Genomic DNA, 18834 nt, shown 5'->3' with positions numbered 1-18834 from the left:
CGAGGGGGGGTGTTTGTGTGTGTGTGTGCATATGTGTGTGGGAGGTGAAGGGAAGAGTTGACTTTTTCCTGGGAGGTTTTCCTGGTCTTATCTGTGAAGGGAAAGCGCCCAGGAGAGGTGACAGGAGGGTAATTCTTATTCTGAGTACATTTCTAGAAAGCACTGAACACACATACACGCACGCACACATGCGCATCTTCACCACTTCTACCCCACCTTCCCATGATCCCTCAGGCTCCGAGCTGAGATGGATGATGTTATCAGGAGACTCAGGAGTAGAGGGGAGCGGGGAGCTTGTAAGAGATCCTTCCCGAGTTGTTATCTGCATACGTACAGGGGAGCTGTGGAGCAGCCAAGCGCCCTGCGAGTTATTTGCAGCACTCAGCACGTCATGAATATTAACTGTTACATGGTCCACGGGTGCGTGTTTGTTTCTCCTTCCTCCCTCTGGTCTGTGGCTTGAGGAAGTGTTGATTATGGTGCCTTGGCCGGGTGATTAACACAGTGATCGCTACTCAGGCGCAGGGGCTAGCACACTTAGCAGTAATTACACTTAGCCCTGTTGACTGTTCTCTGCGGCACTTTCTCTGTCACACATGAAGACACACACTCCTGTGGGAACACAGAGCTGCACAGCTGAAATTTACTCAAAACATGAGCAAGTTATCTACTGCAGTTATGTAGTTTTACGTCAGTATTGGAGCTTTTGTTCCTTTTTAAAAGATTAATCTTTTGCACATGCAGATAAAGTACAGTATAAGAAGCACGTGTCGATGTATAATATGCACATATATTCTCATACTGGAAAAGCCCTCGTGTGTGTGCATGTGCCTCAGTGTGTGAGTGATTTGGAGGGTACTGGCTGTATCCCTGCTCTGCCTGCTGTTCTCTTCTCTCAGGGGGGTGATGTCAGAGGCATATAGGTTAATAATGTTGTCACGCCATAAGGGCCGAAGGCTTGCTCTCCCCAGAAACGCACACACGAATACAGAAACACATCCACACACGCCATACGCACAGAAACATGCGCATGCACACAGGCTTTTTCCATGTTCACCACCATTTGTTCTGCCTGTGCAAGGACATGGAAGAAGGACATTGCTTCTAATGTAAATATATATATATAAATATATCTGGAGCATCATCAGAGAGATTTATTGTCACGTAACACACCAACAAAGTAATGTTAACAGGAGACAAAGGCATAGAAACAAGCAAACCTTCAGCTCTGGCTGTCTCATTGCTCATGGCAAGTTCTTACATATTTTACCAGTACAGGAATTAGTTTTATTGGATTTTCTTCCTCTAGGAGTAGTGTCTTTTGTTTATTACTGCAGGTTTTAAACTTATAAATTAGTTTTATTCCAGAAATGAATTTTGCTCCTGTATCTTTGGAATTTTAAAGTACAGTCCTGTGTCAGTACAACCTGCTCTCCTCTGCACCACCAGGTCTGCCCGTAATCCCCTCTCTCTCTTTGTTTTTCCCTGACATTTGAGTTGTGAAAGTCACAAGTCCTGATTGGCTGCAAGGTGGTTACGAGGGCAATAGTGATGGACAGATTACAGAGGAAGGACAGAGAGGACCAGATAAAGAGCGCAACAAAGATTCATGTGATTAGAAGTTTGCCAAAAGTTAGAGGTTTAAGTGTTGATCTCGCTAAGACTAAACAAGACCTTGTCTTAAATCTCAGTTTGGTCTTTGCATTAAACGCTTTGTGGCGCAGTGTGCATGACTTTCCTCACTGCCCTTCCTGTGGAAGGAGGCTTGGTCTCAGCGGGAAACCACTTTTACATCCAACGCTTAATTCACAAAAGTGCTGAGTCGTGCACAGAAATAGCATCACCACACTGTGGGATATCTATTTTTTAATACACTGATGAAGTATTGTTGAGCTGCAATCGTATCTGTCCTGAAGACTATACTGGGTGTAGAAATCTGATAACAGACACAGAGGCCCTATTACAGGATATACAGTTGGATGGACCAAGCATTAGGTATCTATTTCAGTCAGCGGATGGCTCAAGGATCCTATCAGAGCTTTAAATAAATTCATCAATACACTTGATTGAGAAGAAGAGTTGCTGAATTCCTCTCAAGGTTGAGTCCAGAAATGTCCTTGCTATAGCTCGTGATGTAGAGTTTAGCATTTAAAGCATTGCCATTGTGATTGGGACTGAATTTATTGTCTGTCAGCTTGCTCATAAATGCTTAAGTTTACCTGAGTGCTGCTGTGCTGTGCTGCATTGTAGCTTTAAAAAGCTACACCAGTCAGCATTGCTGGATGTCGGTCAGACGTGGTCTGGTCTTCCTGTTTACTTATTTTGATAAGATTCACATCTCTTGACCCTAACTCCTGTTATCAGTAGTATTCAACTGGGCATTCTCAGTATTTTTACATTTATTAAAAATGTATAGATTTACTGTATATTTTAAATGAAATTAATAAAGTAGTAAGGGATATGCTTAAGGGTTTGAAGGATCGTGTTTTTATCCTTATAGTCATCAGCTAGAAATGAGAAGCCTTCTTTTCTTTGCTTCTTTGTAAAACTGAAGATCAACTGTTTTAGAAATAGCTGTAAATTCCATCATCTCCCTCTCTTGTCCAGAAAATGAAAATCGTTGCTGCAGCTGGACTGTTCAGCATTCAGCTGGTGTTTACCTGACAGGATAGAAAAAAAGGATGGACAAACAGTGCATTGTATTGATTTTGCTGAACTTTACAACCTCTGCTTTGTATTTCATTTAGTCCCATGTGACTCCAGTTTAAATAAAACTTTGGATAATTCATCTTTTTTCTCCAAGTTGCAAGTTTGCACTGTCTACCAGTATCATTCTCCTTGAAAACATCATATTTTGGGCATTCTGTCTGCTCTGTGTCACCACAATGAAGCTCTAGCATCACAAATGAAGTCAGACTTCTTTATGCTCGTTGAAAATTCTCAGAGCTCATACACTGGCGTACAGTGTGTCAGCTATAATACATTATTTTCTATGTATGATATTTCAATCTGCTAATCATACCCAGACTCCTCTGACCTGTAATGAATTGTGCCACATGCTGACAAACACACACGCTGTGTTGCCTGTTCTGTGCAGGCGTGTTTGTGCCACTGCTGGTCCGACGGATGAACACACTCTATAAATATTTCATATTAGCCCACTTTCCTCCCTGGTTCTACAAAAAAAAGAAGAAAGTAACACACAAACAAATATCACTCCAGAATAAATCAAGCCTGGAATGGAGTGAAAGGGCTTTGAGGGGGAGGGTGAAAAGCACATGAACAATGTGTTTACAAGAATGGGAAGGAAGAGGAACACAGTGAAGTTTGGTGAAGAGTACAGTGGGGAATAGACTCTAGTAGCAGAGGAAGAATGTGGGGATGGTGAAGGGATATTCCTTAATAAAATAGAGCTTCATTTAACTTTTTATTTTTGATTTATTTATCGGTTCTTCAATTTCATCCCCTTAAATATTGTGGCTAAAAATGAACTGCAAGCAAATGAGAATTGGTTATTTATTAAGGCTTCTCTCGTACGCTGTCAGCCCACTCAACCAGTTTTTGTGCTGCTGGGCGAACCTCACACCCTCAGCTTACAGTATAACATTGGCTGAAACCCTAAGGACCCCTGCTGTTGCATGCCTCCAGCAAGGATGATATGAAAGTGATAGAGAGAGAGAGAGTTCTGCCTCTCTTGTGAAAAAAAAAATATTCGACAAGAAAAATAATTTATATGCAGAGTTTGTCTCTCACACTGATTGTAAAGGCACCTCACTGAGATTGACCCTGAAATTGTGACTTTAATCACATCATGCCAATACTCCTGAAAAAGGCTGCCAAGCACAGAGGGACACATAATATAGTCTGCACTGACTGATGACAAATTAAATTGTAAGTGACACAGTATGGCGATGCCGCGTTATGCCAAGACAAATGGGTTATATCCACTGCAATTATTGACTGCACTGAGAGCTGTCAAAGGTGTATGAACAGCTCAATAGTTTTTCTTGAAATAATAAGCCTTCATTATTATGCACTAAACTCCCACTGGAGTTGCCAGAGATAGTTAACCAGATGGACACTGGAGTGATTTTCTTTTATCTGATTTTGTTGCAAAGTTGTAAAAAAAAAAAAAAAAAAAAAAGGTTTGGGACATATTTCAATTCGGATACATATTGTACCAGTTTCAAGGGATTCAACTGAATCAGTTTTGTCTCCGGTGCTTTGTGAACTCATTTATCTTGTCCAAGGACTAATGGCTTTAGAATAGAGGCCCACATCATAATGACTGTGGCATTCCTCCAAACTTTTCTGAACCTCGGAGGAGCTGCAGGACAAAACAGTGGACGGCCACCAAATATCACAATCCTTCTCCGTGTTTCTCGTTCTCTCGCTGTGAAGCGTTTGGACACCGGCCATAGAAAAGGCACTCGACCAGCAGAATCTTGACAAAGTGGGAGGGAAGACGTCTCTCTCCCTTTGTTGATTAATATTGAGTCTCTCTAAGGGTGCATGTATCCAAGTCATACCCTAACTATCCATGCTGTATAAATCTCTCTTAAAGTATCTGAGCCAGGTTCCTTAATAATGCCATATTTGCTTGGTGCCATCATTAATTGCTGGTAATGGCTCACTAACAGGATTTGAGCACATTTAGGAGTCAAACCTTGCTATTTGGGTCTTCCTAAACCCGCTTCCAGCATATGGAGCCATTGGGCTGAATAATGAACACTTAGTACAGTCATTCATTAAATTAACAAATTACACTTTGTTCTAATACTTGCACAAAGCAGTTTAACCATGTGACACCCAACACTCGTGCACGCTTTGACGGGGTCGTCGCGCTAAAGAGATACAGTCCCAGAAGATGAAACACCACACAAGTGCTGGGATCAATCCACATTACCATAGCCATAATCGCCTGGATTGATTCCACAGCAAAAAATTATCATACCTGAGGAATGGCTCAATTTGTCCAGCACACAAATTGATGACACAAGTGGGGGAGGGGTAGAGGGTCAGCGGGGACCTCTGAGGTGGATCATGGTCCATAAGAGCTCCGAGCAGGGAGATCAATAGAGGCTCGCTGGTCCTGGCTCAGTGTCCATAACGTGATGTGTACACAATCAATAGCCTCCCCCAAGGCGGCAGATGGGCCACTGGTGTGATACAGGGTTATTTTTCTTCCCCCAGCAGCATCTCTCCTCCCTCAACGTAAGGAATGATGGGAGACGATGCAAGAAGTGGGGTTTAACTGTGCAACCACAGGCCTGTCACTGATGACAGAACATTTAGAAAGGAGTTAGTGCCCCTATTGACTGCTTCCTGTGGGAACTAAAAGAGGACAGGGGAAAAGGCCGGTCTCACAATTTGAAGAGCAGCAGTTGAGATGACAGGCGGTTGAAGATGGCAAATCAAGAGAGGCTCAAGAGAGCTCTTAACTCAGTGGCTGCCACGTCTTCTCTCCTCTGGATCAACTCCACACTTCCTGCTCGGGTCTCCCAGAGGATCTAATGCTACCCTTAAAGAGCTGTGAAATGAAATTGTGAGGGATGGGAGTTTGTAGCTAGAGCACACTCGCTCCCTTGATAGACAAGAGATATTCACCTGAACTGCTGCCTAAACCATCGCTGGCACTGCTTTTTAAGCTCTCCCTTGAGGAAGTAAGCCAGCTGGTTTTTGTTTTTGTGAGGACATTTGTCAAGTGATTTATTTTTTCATAATGTGTTTTATAATGTGCTCAGGAGTTAGTGCAAAGTATTAAAGGGAATCCTCAGAGTATTGTATAAAAATAAAAGTCATGTGACATTCAATAACTCTCTCTCTCTTTCCATCTGTCTGTCAGCTGATTTTAAATCTCAAAGTGAGGCAGCTCCATAGTGTTTCTGTGGCAGAGTTTGTGCAGGGACAGTGAAAGAGCCAGAATAGCCACAGACAACTAAGGCATGCCACACATTGCCTAATCATCGGAAGACATTACCCCTCTTGTCTGAGCCAATCAGATCTCACGGCTTGGACTGTCCGTGACCTGACTGTGGCATCCTGAGGTCAGAACCTTTACAGCAACAGGGACACGGAGAGGGAGAGGTGAGAGAAAGTGGTTATATACAGCAAAACTTTTAAACAACTTTTAAATACATACCAAAGAAATCACAGTTGATTGTTGCTTGCTAGCTTAGGTAATGTATGTATGTAGGCAGCTTGGTCCGCGTATAGTATTGATTAGTTCAGTAAATTGATCAGGGTACTAGTGACACTTTAATCACATTCATCTAACTCTTTGAACTCCTCTTCAAAAAAGAAATATTCACTTCCTTTCTCTGCTAGCTTTCTTTCACTGGGTCACTTCCAGGTCAGCTGGTGTGGCTGTACTCGTTTCCGTTTTCTAATCCGCCACTCACAGCATTTGATGCTATACTTAATGCCGCCACACATGCAAATCAGGGGCAAAGAAGACTGAGTCCAAGTAATTGAGCTTCTTAACTACTCCCACTCAATTACAGTAGGTTAATGCAAGCCACCCCAGAATTGCTCATCCTCGCGCTCAAATGCCATTCGCTGGTGTCCGTGAGCAAAGGGTGCATGGGTGTGTAGGAAGGTGAGATCGCATGGGTGTGGATCAGCGAAAACATTAATCACTTTCTCTCTCTGTCTGTGTGTGTGTGAGTGTGTTTGTATGCGTGCCCACACGTCCATTCAATCAGCTGTTCATAGTGTAGTTTTAAAGGGCTCTCTTGCTCCAAAGTGCAGAACAGTAGAAGATTAACTGTCTCCTCTGAGGCAGTTAATGTGAATCTAAATAAAGAATAGTTGACCTCCAAAGAATGAGTTACCTTTTGGCTGTATTTCTACTGTATCTATCATAGTTATTCTTGTAGTGCAGCTGCAAAATCAGCTGCATAAGCTACACATTTCACTGCCAGTAAGCCTATAAACTGAGCAAAATCATTATCTCATGTTCTAATCTGCTCTTCTACCTTTGGAGCTGACTCTGTGCCAAGGTGTTCAGCAACAGGGACACAAGCAAAGGTCCTCTGATCGAGTAACTTGGCACCAGAGGGTGAGCCTCAAATGAGCTTGCCAAAAAGTTCAGCGGTATGGAAGCAATCTGCGTCCTTAACTGTGACTCCACAGTCTTTCAGCTCAGTGCCAGGCCTGCCCAGGTTGCCTCACTTAGCTGCTAATAGGTTTAACCTAATCAGCACCAGCATTCATTTAGTGATAACACTTCCTCTGCTGAGCCATGACACCCCTCCCCTTGTCTCTATTTCGCTCTCTATCTCCCTTTTCCCCCCTCACTTAATAGCAGGAATTTCCTTTCTTCAAAAGCATTTTTCACAACCACATTTATGTTTTTCTGTTTCAGGTAATGTCACTAGCCTGTTAGCCACTTTTTTTTCTCAGAGCTATTTACAGGCTAATGGATAAACCATAGAAATGACTGACCCCTGAACACTGCAAAATCCCTGAACTCCATCTCTACATGATAAAATGTGATATTTGCTAAATTAATGAAGTCACAGAGGAGATACAGTGAGTGTCTCAGGAGTGCACTGTGTAAATTTGCGTGAGATAATCAGTGTGTCTGCACTTAGTGTGGTTTGTGATTAGTATTCTGTGTGCCTTGTTTTCCTATCTTGACTGAGACTCTTCAGTCTTTGCTCATTAGATTTTAATAGGTTTTATATTGGTCAGGTCATAGAGGACTTCACACAAAAGAATGCTTTTTTTTCCCTCTGCGCTAGATTTCAGTCGGTTGTTGAGGTTATGCTGCAGCACTGTAGAGTGTGGGACAGAGACTTTTCACCTGTGTGGGTTGAGACACAGAGTTGAGCAGTGGAAAAAAGGACATCAACTAATCCCAGCAGCATTGTAAGGAGTTGTATATGTAGTTCTGGTGCAAGCCAGAGGCAGAGATAAAATATTGAGAGGTACTATCGAGGGAAGAGTAAAAGGGCGAATGACGAGTGAGCCAGATAATACTTCTCCCTCTGGATCAGCAACACACACATATTCAACGCATAACATGATGTGACATTCAAACATACTCTTCCCCTCAGCATATATTGCTCATACACTTTCATTTTTATAAATGCCAAAGCTCTGTCAGGACATCTAAGGGCAGATTTAATCTACTGAGGTCAATCAATCCTGGTCAAGGAAAAGAGCTACAGTTGAAACGCAGCCTCATGCTGTGCTGACCTCATAGGATTATGCAGGATGTTCTTACCCATCCCTTTACTGAACAGAAGGCACAGGAAACAGTATCAAAGCATTTTATTTCCATTGTAAATTTCACAAGAGTAAATAATTGTTTTCAAAAACTTTAGTGCCGTAACTTTTTCCCTGTATACTGACAGCAATAAATTATTAATTGAAGAGAGGGAGAGGAAATTTTAGACTTTTGCCAACAGGTGGAGCCAAAATCCTTTTATCTATTGTAGAGGAGATCACTCACAAACACACGCCTCTACAGTATTTCCAAAATAGATGTCTGGCCTAGTTATTTTTCCCTTTTTTATATTTCCTTCTTATTTAATAATCTCTCCCCAACACTACATTAATTTAAAGATTGAATTACTCATTTCAGTTTGAAACCCTGTTTTTTGGTCACGTTGCATTACCATGCTACCACCCTTTGTACAGTAAATAATACTGTGACCTGTTTCTTATTCCTAAAATGCAAAATTCCTGAAATTTTCATTCATGAACACTCCCATAGATCATTTTAAGCAAAGGCAGACATCTTACTCTACACCTTTTAGCCTTTACTTATGAATCTTTTTCTATCCCTAACTCAAATCAGACACGATTATTCAGAGTGTATTCAGTATCTGCCGCAAACAACTGAGACACAATGTTGACTGAGAGAGACAAAGTGATAGATGACTGAGCCTTACTGTATGTCTTGAATCAATGTTTTATTGCTTATGCATTTATACAGTATTTATCCTCTTTTTCAGTGTATATATTGTGACAGTAAAAGGTTTTCATGTGTGCAATGATACATTTTTTGGTACCCTGCTAAAATGTCATTCCTTTCTGTGCTCTCTTTTCAGATCCTAGCCATCATATCAATCCTCTTCATCGTCCTCTCCACCATTGCCCTGTCCCTCAACACCTTACCAGAGCTCCAGGTCACAGACGAGTATGGCCAGGCCAGCGACAACCCCCAGTTGGCCCACGTGGAAGCTGTGTGCATTGCCTGGTTCACCATGGAGTATCTCCTTCGCTTCCTCTCCTCTCCTAATAAGTGGAAGTTCTTTAAAGGCCCGCTGAATGTCATTGACTTGCTGGCCATCCTGCCCTACTATGTCACCATCTTCCTAACGGAGTCCAATAAGAGCGTGCTCCAGTTCCAAAATGTGCGCCGCGTGGTGCAGATATTCAGGATCATGAGAATACTGAGGATCCTGAAGTTAGCCAGGCACTCCACAGGGCTCCAGTCTCTAGGGTTTACTCTGAGAAGGAGCTACAATGAACTGGGCCTGCTTATTCTATTTCTTGCCATGGGCATCATGATATTTTCCAGCTTGGTGTTCTTTGCTGAGAAAGATGAAGATGCCACCAAATTCACCAGTATCCCTGCCTCATTCTGGTGGGCAACTATTACAATGACCACAGTGGGCTATGGTGACATTTACCCGCAGACTTTGCTTGGGAAGATTGTGGGTGGGCTCTGCTGCATTGCAGGAGTGCTGGTAATTGCCCTACCCATTCCTATTATTGTCAACAACTTCTCTGAGTTCTATAAGGAACAGAAGAGGCAGGAGAAGGCTATCAAGAGGAGGGAGGCACTGGAGAGAGCCAAGAGGAATGGCAGCATTGTGTCAATGAACCTAAAAGATGCCTTTGCCCGAAGTATGGAACTGATGGATGTGGTGGTGGAGAAAGGAGAGGACAAAACCTCCCTTGACAACCACCTTTCACCTAGCCGCTGGGGTGGCTCAACCAGGCACGCCTCCTCTGAAATCAACCTGAAGTCACCCGATAAAAGAAACTCAGACTCTCTGCCGCAGAGCTCCCCTCACCGTATAACCATCACCACCACTGGAAGTCCGCAGCAGACAAACAGGACCCCGCAACACCTTAACGTTCAGAAACTGGAGGAGATGTACAACCAGATGACCAAGTCGCAGTCCTTCACTAACCTCAACACTACAAGCTCCATGAGCACCCTGAGCACAACAATGACTGCCCCCGTCTCACCGAAGAAATCTCACAGCCCTGAATTTACATTAAAAGAGGAGGTGGAGCTGGAGATGAAGGAAGTCCCACCCTCCTCGACAGATAACTTTGCCAGCTGCTCAGCGGACCTTAGAAAACAGGGCTCCAACTCAGGTGAGGAAGATGCTGGGCCGTGTCAAATCCGACACCCCAGGGCGCCACCGTCTCTTGATCTTAGTCACATTAGGGCCATCGATGACGATAGCTCTCCCGGTACCATACTCTACGAATCCGTCAACCCAGCCGACGGATCAGAGCTCCACATAGAGGAAGGGGAGAGTTTTAACAGTGCTGTGGAGAATATCCAGAGCTCTCCAAGAGGGAATAACCCTCTGAAAATAAAAGGGTTAAAGGTCAACTTTACCAAAACCTCTGCTGAAGGCCCGCTAACACCGCCCAGCACTACCTCTCCTGGAGACATCAGCTCCAGCATTCTGGAAGACGAGTCCCCAGAGGGAGAGACGTCACCACTCATCCCCAGTTCAGAAGAGCTGCTCCCCATTACAGAGGAGGAGACCTGCCCCTTGTCCCCAAAGAGGCTGGTGGTAGACACCCCGCCCGGTGATGAAGACCAGTCCACAGAGAACCACGAGGAGAAGCATCTGATGGAGGTGGCGGGCGCTGCGGTGGCGCCCTTGTCACCCAAGACGGCAGCACAAAATTGCACCCAAGGCGTGGTAGGGGCAGGTGAGGAGGTCAAGGCTGACAGCAACCAAAGTGGACACAAAGTAGAGAACCACATGTTTACATCCGATATCCACCTGATACCTGGGGATGGCAGCCTTTCTCCAACCTGTGAAACCAGCATGTGACTGTAAGGGAAGCATTTAGGGGACAATAGACCCACTGCAACCTCAGGATGGTGTGCGGGAGGGAGAGCAGCAAGAAAAGACAAGGGTGCAGTTGTAGTGAAAGATATTTTTGCATGGCATGACAAGTCCCTTTTACTTGTGTTGTTATGTATTGCTGAAAAAGAAACTGCAGTATTTTGTGCAGATCTGAGAATGACTTTGGGACTAACAGTGGGCTCAAAGAGGAGGCTCTTTAAAAACAGAGGGAATTCGTCAACTAATGTTAGACATTATGGTCCTCCCAATGTACATAATGACAGTCTCCTTTTTCTAGCAAAAGAAGGAAATGCACAGAGGGACTTATCTGTAAAAAGCATGCATTTAAAAAAGACAGATATTTTACGGTGCTTAGTTTGCTGAAAGCGCTCCACTGTAAATACTAGGACATATAAGGCAATGACAATGCACAGGATGGCAAAGGAAAACTGTCACTGAAGGTACAAATATTTGTAATGTGAAAAGGGGAAGGGAGGAGGGGTTGATTCGAGAGCCCTCAGACCGGTGTTGCATCGTAGCGACCTATAAAAAAAAAAACATATCATTACCTTTTGTGGAAATACAAAGTGTTCCCATGACGACCCTGTAATGTTTTTTCGTGTGACAAATGGTGTACGAAACTGTAACGTTGACATTGTTGCTTTTGGTTTTCATAATGACTGTTGAACTTTCAGTTTGAGCATCTGCTATTCGTGGGCGAGAAGGACAAAAAAAACACCTTGATTCCTCTTAAGCGCATACACCTGTAGTTGCCAAATACCTATCTATGTAACCAGTAAGGACAGGAACTATCAGATACTACTGCAATTGAAAATATTTATTATGCGGTTTCAGAAGTTAGGACAAGGTTTACTACTTGTTTAGCCTTTTGATTCCATCCAAATCACAGAAATAAATCTTATTTACTCACTCTGACATCAGATATATACATCTAAATGTAGTTTTAAGAATAAAATATGAATTAAGTAGGTCTAGATTGGTTGTAGAAAAAATTCTACAGTAGGTAAGTGAGATTCCATAAAACAGAGTTAAGACTATTTATTAATTCAGCACAGTAGACCTGGTCATTAATACACATATATGCTTTACACTATAATTATCTATTTTGGCAATTCAAAAGGGATAGACTATCACAAAAAATGACAATATTCCTTCCTTGTGATATCAATGGACCAAATCAAGCACACTGACAAGCTTTCATCTATCTCAGCTGCATAATAACATATATGGTAATAACATGTATTATGAAAGTAGTTATGTTTTTTTGTTTTCCTTATGGTTTGTTTACCTGCATTGTGTTCATTTTCCTATATCCTCAGCGCCCTGATGTCGTTGTTGACACTTGTTCATACTACTGCAAGTTTATCTGATCCTGCTGACAAGTTTAAGGCATCTTTTGTTTTTCTTTTTTGTATATCCGTAGTGTCTTTGACTATAATTTATTGTGTTTTATTGTGAACAAAACTATTTTCAGTCAAACTTAAACCCAAAGGAGTTTGTTTTGTTTTTTTCTCTCGTCTTCTTTTCTCGCTTTTGTTTTACACTGACTGAAAATATCTGTTGTATGTTGCCTTTGATTCCAATTTTATTGCTGGAATATTTGTTTCTTGTTTCAGCATGACACTTGGCTGAGTGTGTTAGTAGTGTGTTTGCGAAAGCCACACAAACCAGAATGGTACTGACAGGAAGTACGTGGGTGAATTTCTTTGTTGTTTGTTTTACTGTTTTCTTTCTTTCTTTTTCTTCTTCGTATTATTATCATGTTTTTTGGTTCTTACAGAGAGGTGTGGAATGTGCAATACCGCATACTGCAATCTATGCAGGCCAAGAATTGTGGCACTTTATTTTCTGTCTATGGGAATTTGTAAGTGTACAGGCAGAAATTACTTGTATTTTTCAAATGTTATATCTTTAATATGAGGCAAAACAGTATTACAACTACCAGAATCTCACTAACAATGCAAATGAGAATTTGACTTTTACTTTTTCATATTATATGGCTGGCATAATGCTGTAAAGCACCTTAATGTCAGGTATCAATGGACCTCAAATTTGATTATCTGTGGGAAGAGGGATCTAAATTGACCACTTTGGGCCTTTTATATTGCTGTTAGATTTACGCATAAATCTAACAAGTGTCTGTGGGAGATATTAAGATAATCTAATTTCAATGGCCACACACAAAGGATTTTATGTTTTTTGTGAATTAACGTTGAGAATGATTCTATTTTTTCTAAACCAAAATGGAGCACGACCACAATTTCCTGCCATACGGTGGTTGAAATGATGCGTGCCTTTTCATAACACTGCTGTTTATGAGAAGGTAGCAAGTCATTTTGCTTTGTTCATATAGCACTGTACAGAAAATTCTAATTTTATAGGAGAAATCAGGTCTTTATGTAATAGATACAAGTAATGTTATTGAGTTCTCAGGTTTTCTATAACTCTCTGATGTTCCGATTGGATAGATTCTCTGTTTTTTCTTTAACAGCTAATGTCAACTAGTTACTTCTGTACTTTTTGAAAAGGTGATGTTGTCAAATCCACATTAATGTCTTGGCTCCCGGAGTAAGGAGCGGCAATATTTCTCCCTCCTCCTGGGTAATCTGTGCACCACATTCAGTATCCACCCCCATCAGTCTTCAGTGAGGCAGGAAGGAGCACAAACAGAGGGACAGAAGCTGGACCGTTAAGAGCTTAAGAGCTGAGAAATAGACAGAAGGAGAGTCTAACTAACCACAGTCAGGCAGGAAGAGATCCCTACTGTCACTGAGCTGATCCATCTGATTATTTCCCATGCTGACACCACTGAATGCACTAGTCCCCAACAGCTTCAGAGGCTCTAACCCCATGGCATGCCCTCAGGAACAGTGATCAATGGGTGACAGGAAAGCTAGGATAAGGGAATACTGTGAGAGCTAAGAGTAGAGAAGAAAACGTGTCCTCCCAAATGGTTACATCGCATCAGTTGTGGTCCATATTTCCTTTTGTCTGCGTTCATACTGTTTGCCCAGACCAACATAATTTGACTCAATCAAGAGATTCATGTAAGAGTTATCTTTGTGAAATGACCGATCCCTTGTTGGAAACTCATATTCTTTGGTACTCTCCAAAGTAAAATGCAGAGTCAGTGGTGGTTGTGGTTGTTTGGGGTTTTCATTTGTCTTTTTTTCCTTATGAAAGAAGGTTAGATGATAACCCTATTGTTAAAGTTCTTTTTTTTCTGTACCTGTATGTTCTTTTTTTTCCCCATCCATTGTTTGTAGTAATCATGTCTCCGTGTTAGCCTCAAGTAATCCTTCATTTTGACAGGTAGGGTAGAAAAACAAGGGATTTGGATTGATCAGCTATATCCCCTTGGGATGATGTTTGTGTGGATACTGAAATTAATTCTGTGAGCTGACAGCAAAAGGACCGTGCTCTGTCTTACTGTCTCACAATGGCATTATCATCTGTGATACTGTACAGAGTGGAAAGGTTGTGTCTTTATTTTCTCTGAGAGAATGGGTATTGTCTGTGTCATTCATGCGTGCTTACCAAACCTTGCTCCCTAAAATCCATAAAGCTATAATGTTTCTTCTTATGTCTCTGTGTATTCTGCCTCTTACATTTTTTGTTTTGGTTTTTTTTTCTCTGTTCAGCTTTGGAGAACATTATCATTAGACACATTCTGAGCTACAGACTGTTTCTGTACAAAGCAACATCTTTGTATGCATGTAGTAGTCCGAACAATTATGTGACCACAGAACACTTTGTTATGGTACATGTATGTCAACATTTCTGTAGAGCATTGTTCCCCATTACGTCTATTAGCATATGCAGAATAACAATAAATGTGTATATAACTCGTGTGTGTGTTTGAGTGAGTGTGTGGTGTTCTCTGCTCTACAAATAAGATGATGTTTATAGGCCACATCTGCATTTTCTGGATTTGTATTTAGCATATTAAGGATCATTACATAATATAATACAGATATATGAGTTTATAAATCATCTCTACATAGCATTAATTAAACTTGATATTGCATTTGCTGCAAGAAGGTATGCAAAGTTGTTTTTCATATCTAAAAGTGCAGACTACTCAGCAATCTGGCGTGACATGCTGATAAATGATTTATCACTGGAGGGAAATGTATTCCATTCCATTAGATGCAATTAATGGATCTCCACTTTTCTGTTGTGAACTGCTGCCAAACAGTGATACTGAACATAAACAGCTCTCCCAAACCTCAGAACCAGAAGATCTGGTATGTAATGTCTTTAATATGAAAAAACTGAAGGAACCTATGCACTCTAAGAGAAAGGAAAGAGGTTAATAATGCATTATACTAATGTATTTCACTTGGGGACTATAATGACAGTATCTATTACATCCATTGTGTCAGAGGATTATAATTACAGTGTCTATTGCATAATAAATTTCAGTACAATAGTTGTGCTAGGATGTCTGCATTCTGTTTCTGTAATGTGCAAAATGTGTCTCAAGTGTAAACTTTTAGCTCAATATAAGACTAAACCCATACTAGGCAAAAACAGTTGGGTTTTGAGCCCACACACCCCACATAATTTAGATTTAAGTGAAATGAGCTCGTGTCATTAACATGTAATCACATTTTTAAAAAAAAACTTTAATTAAGTTTATTACTTAATTGCTTAATTAATTAAGTAATTGGGGTTGCATTCCAGTATTAGGAGACAGTGACATGTCTGTCGCTGTAATGCAGTTCAATAAAACAATACGACTCTATGAGTCATTTTTGCAAGTTAACTCTGTTCACAACGACGTTTCTGAAGACACTTCAACATATTACGATAATTAAGTGGGACGCAGCTAGAAACATGAAGTTACTCTGTACATGATGATGCCATAAAGGATGCGATCAATCGCTATCACAGGAACACAGGCTAACAAAATACCCGTGCTTTGCGGCGTTCACGGAGTACCAAAAGTTGTTATTAAGGAGGAAGCCACTTCGTGAAAGGTAACGTAAATTATGTGGCTACGTTGCTAGCTGTTTCGTTAAGCTATTAATTTACTGTAGCGGTGTTGGAGTGTGTACCCTTAGCAACGATACGCTTATCTTAACGCTTAGCAACTTACGGGGTGCAACTTTGTCACTTGAAGCCATGTTTTCTCCTTAATAATTGATTTATTTACATTGTTTGTGTTGCACCTCCTTACTGTTTGAGGGAACTCTAAGAACATACTTGATGGTGCAGAGGCCATGCTGGATCTCCATGAGATGTTACACAATCGAAAAGGTAAATCAACTGTATTAGTGTAGCCACTAGCTAGTGTGTGAGATTATAGTTAGATAAGGTAGACGTGATTCTGACAGCAAATAATTTGATTTGTGAGATAAAGTATTTTACATTTAATTATAATTATGCTATGTTTGATGTTTGACATATAAATTCATAATTCCACTTTAATGTAAAGACAGAAAACATTTAAACTACGGAAAAATATTGGCGTAAATATTTGTTTACATGATTAGTTCACTGACGTCTTTAAGAGGTGTTTTTTTTTTTACCTGTTCCAACTACCAAGTGTACAGTCTTCATCAGAAATGTTGCTGAAGCTTCCTGTCAGCTGTGTATTGTAATGGAGTATTTTTATATGATTGTATTGCTATTTGCTATTTAACAAATACAATTCAATTACCTTGTTGAGTGTGTACATCTCTGGCTGGAGTGTCTGTGAGTCTTTGTTGATCGTCTCTGGACTGGACTGGAGTCTCGTAGACGTGTTTCTTTAACTGCTGCATCACTCTTCTCAGTTTCCTCTGTGAAGAAAATAAATACAGGGTCAGTTGTTATTTAGACATCTGGAGATGATTCTGACCTATAAACGGTGTGACAATATAGTTCACAAGCAATGTGATCTGAGGCCTGCACTACGAAGGGAGTATCTCTCAGATGAAGAGCGCACGTTAATTCTGTCGGTTTACGATGAATTCAAAGAGACTCAATGGACACAATGTAAAACCACGTATGTCAACAAAGACAGGGAGACTTGTCACGTGTTCTGTGGGTTCTTAATCTGTAATATTAATATATATATGTTATATTATTACTGCATGTTTAGGCCTGTAGTCTACAATTACAACAGCCTGTCGCATTATATTGTCTTTCGCGACAATAACGCAGCCCACCCCCATTTATGGGATTATTGAAATCGATAATATGCAACACCAATGATGCTAAAGTCTACTGCTTGACTGAGAAAAAATTACAAATTAAAATAACTGAAACTGAAAATAGAAAATGCGGAGCATTAAAAAGAGCATTTAAGGGCGCCCTCATAGCCGAATGGTTAGGGCGCGTACCATGTGGGCCCTAGTGGTCTGAGCAGGCGGACTCTCGATCCGGCCGGACATTTACTGCATGTCATTCCCCCACTCTCTCCCTGTTTCCTGTCTCTCTCTCACTGTACTATGAATAAAGGCAAAAAAGCTCCAAAAAATACTTTTAAAAAAGACCATTTATTGGTCCACATACCTCTACCATCCAATACATTTTTTTGTTGTTTTTTTTTTTTGGGGGTTGGGGTCGGGGGTGGGGGGGGACTGACGGTCTTTAGACAACCCCCGTCCTACGGAGTCAGCCTCTCTCAGTCTCTCAGGAAGTTACACCTGACATCACCAAGTTACTCCTGAAGTTACTCTGATAAGCCAGTAACCTCGCTTCGTACAGTAGTACAGGCCTCTGGTGTTGCATAATATCTTTGCTGCACCAAAGAGTTGTCAGAAAAAAGAACGTGTAAACAATCGACGTTTAAACTGCAGTCATCACACATGTTGCTGAAGCTTCCTGCCTGCTGACAGTTGCTGAGAGCTTCAGAGCAGAACTAAACTTCTCAAACAGCTAAATGTTCAAATGATCTATGCAAGACTAACGTGTAATGCTATTTTAATGCTGAGTGTAGCTACTTATTTAACAAATACAATTCAGTTACCTTGTCCATTGCATGTCTGGACCCTGTCACTGTCACACAAAAGTAACAAATCGGTATAAACTCTATTTATTATTATTATTATTATATTAATAATAATAATAATAATAATAATAATAATAATAATATGGCGATCAATGCGCACATTAACACAATATATCCGTACAATCCTGCTTCAATATGATATTTTGGAACACACAGTGTAACTGCATTAGTTACACATTTTAATGAATCAGCTGTTCGTCCCGACAGTGACTACATCTATCATCATTCCAGGTAAAACTCCGCGAGAGTATCCTCGCGATATTTTGTATTCTCGGAGAACATCCACTTGTTATGAACTGGACTTGTTACTTTTGTTGCTTTAGACTTGTTACTTCCCTCCCGCGTTAGTTTCAACCCGGTTCTCCCCTTCAAGGTCCAATACAACGAAATACAAAGAAAAAACAGTAACCTAACAAAATAGCCAAAGGAAACAGTTAGCAGTCTTAGCTACATAAACGTTACCTTTATGGAAGTCGGTCACTACACAAACGCAGCATCAGGCCTATCCGACTCCGTTCCTCCCAGCTACGGAAAAAATGAAAAAAAAATATATATATAAAAATATAAGCCATTCACTGTGAACTCGATAAAAGTTTCCCATGAATTCTCCGCTTGATCGATTTGAATAACTGGAAACAACGCAAACCGGTAGTACCTGGTAGTACTTCCCAGGTAAATAATCACTTCCTGTTCACGAACTCACCCATGTTATTATATTTTGTGAAATGTGAAATGTTTTAGTGTTTCCTTGAAAGTTGT

At 41.1% G+C, this 18834-nt stretch overlaps 1 protein-coding gene and 1 long non-coding RNA gene across 2 annotated transcripts in view; one reads left to right on the top strand and one right to left on the bottom strand.

Annotated features, from left to right (window-relative positions):
* Positions 1–14924, top strand: part of kcnb2b (potassium voltage-gated channel subfamily B member 2b) — a 78511-nt gene extending 63587 nt beyond the window's left edge. Inside the window, exon 3 of the mRNA XM_018673984.2 lies at positions 9060–14924. Coding sequence (XP_018529500.1) covers positions 9060–11039 — 1980 coding nt within the window. The 3' untranslated portion in view covers positions 11040–14924. The remainder of the gene's footprint in view (positions 1–9059) is intronic.
* On the bottom strand, positions 11451–18721 carry LOC108881815 (uncharacterized). Its single transcript, XR_001960681.2, has 3 exons — positions 18538–18721; positions 16741–16861; positions 11451–11597 (listed from the first exon to the last, which is right to left on the bottom strand). It is a non-coding gene; the product is annotated as an uncharacterized LOC108881815 (long non-coding RNA).
* Between the last annotated feature and the right edge of the window lie 113 nt (positions 18722–18834).

This window comes from Lates calcarifer, linkage group LG24, assembly GCF_001640805.2.
Source record: "Lates calcarifer isolate ASB-BC8 linkage group LG24, TLL_Latcal_v3, whole genome shotgun sequence".
NCBI classification, from domain to species: Eukaryota; Metazoa; Chordata; class Actinopteri; family Centropomidae; genus Lates; species Lates calcarifer.
Note: the sequence above shows the minus strand (reverse complement) of the source record. Positions and strands in the feature narration are given on the sequence as shown.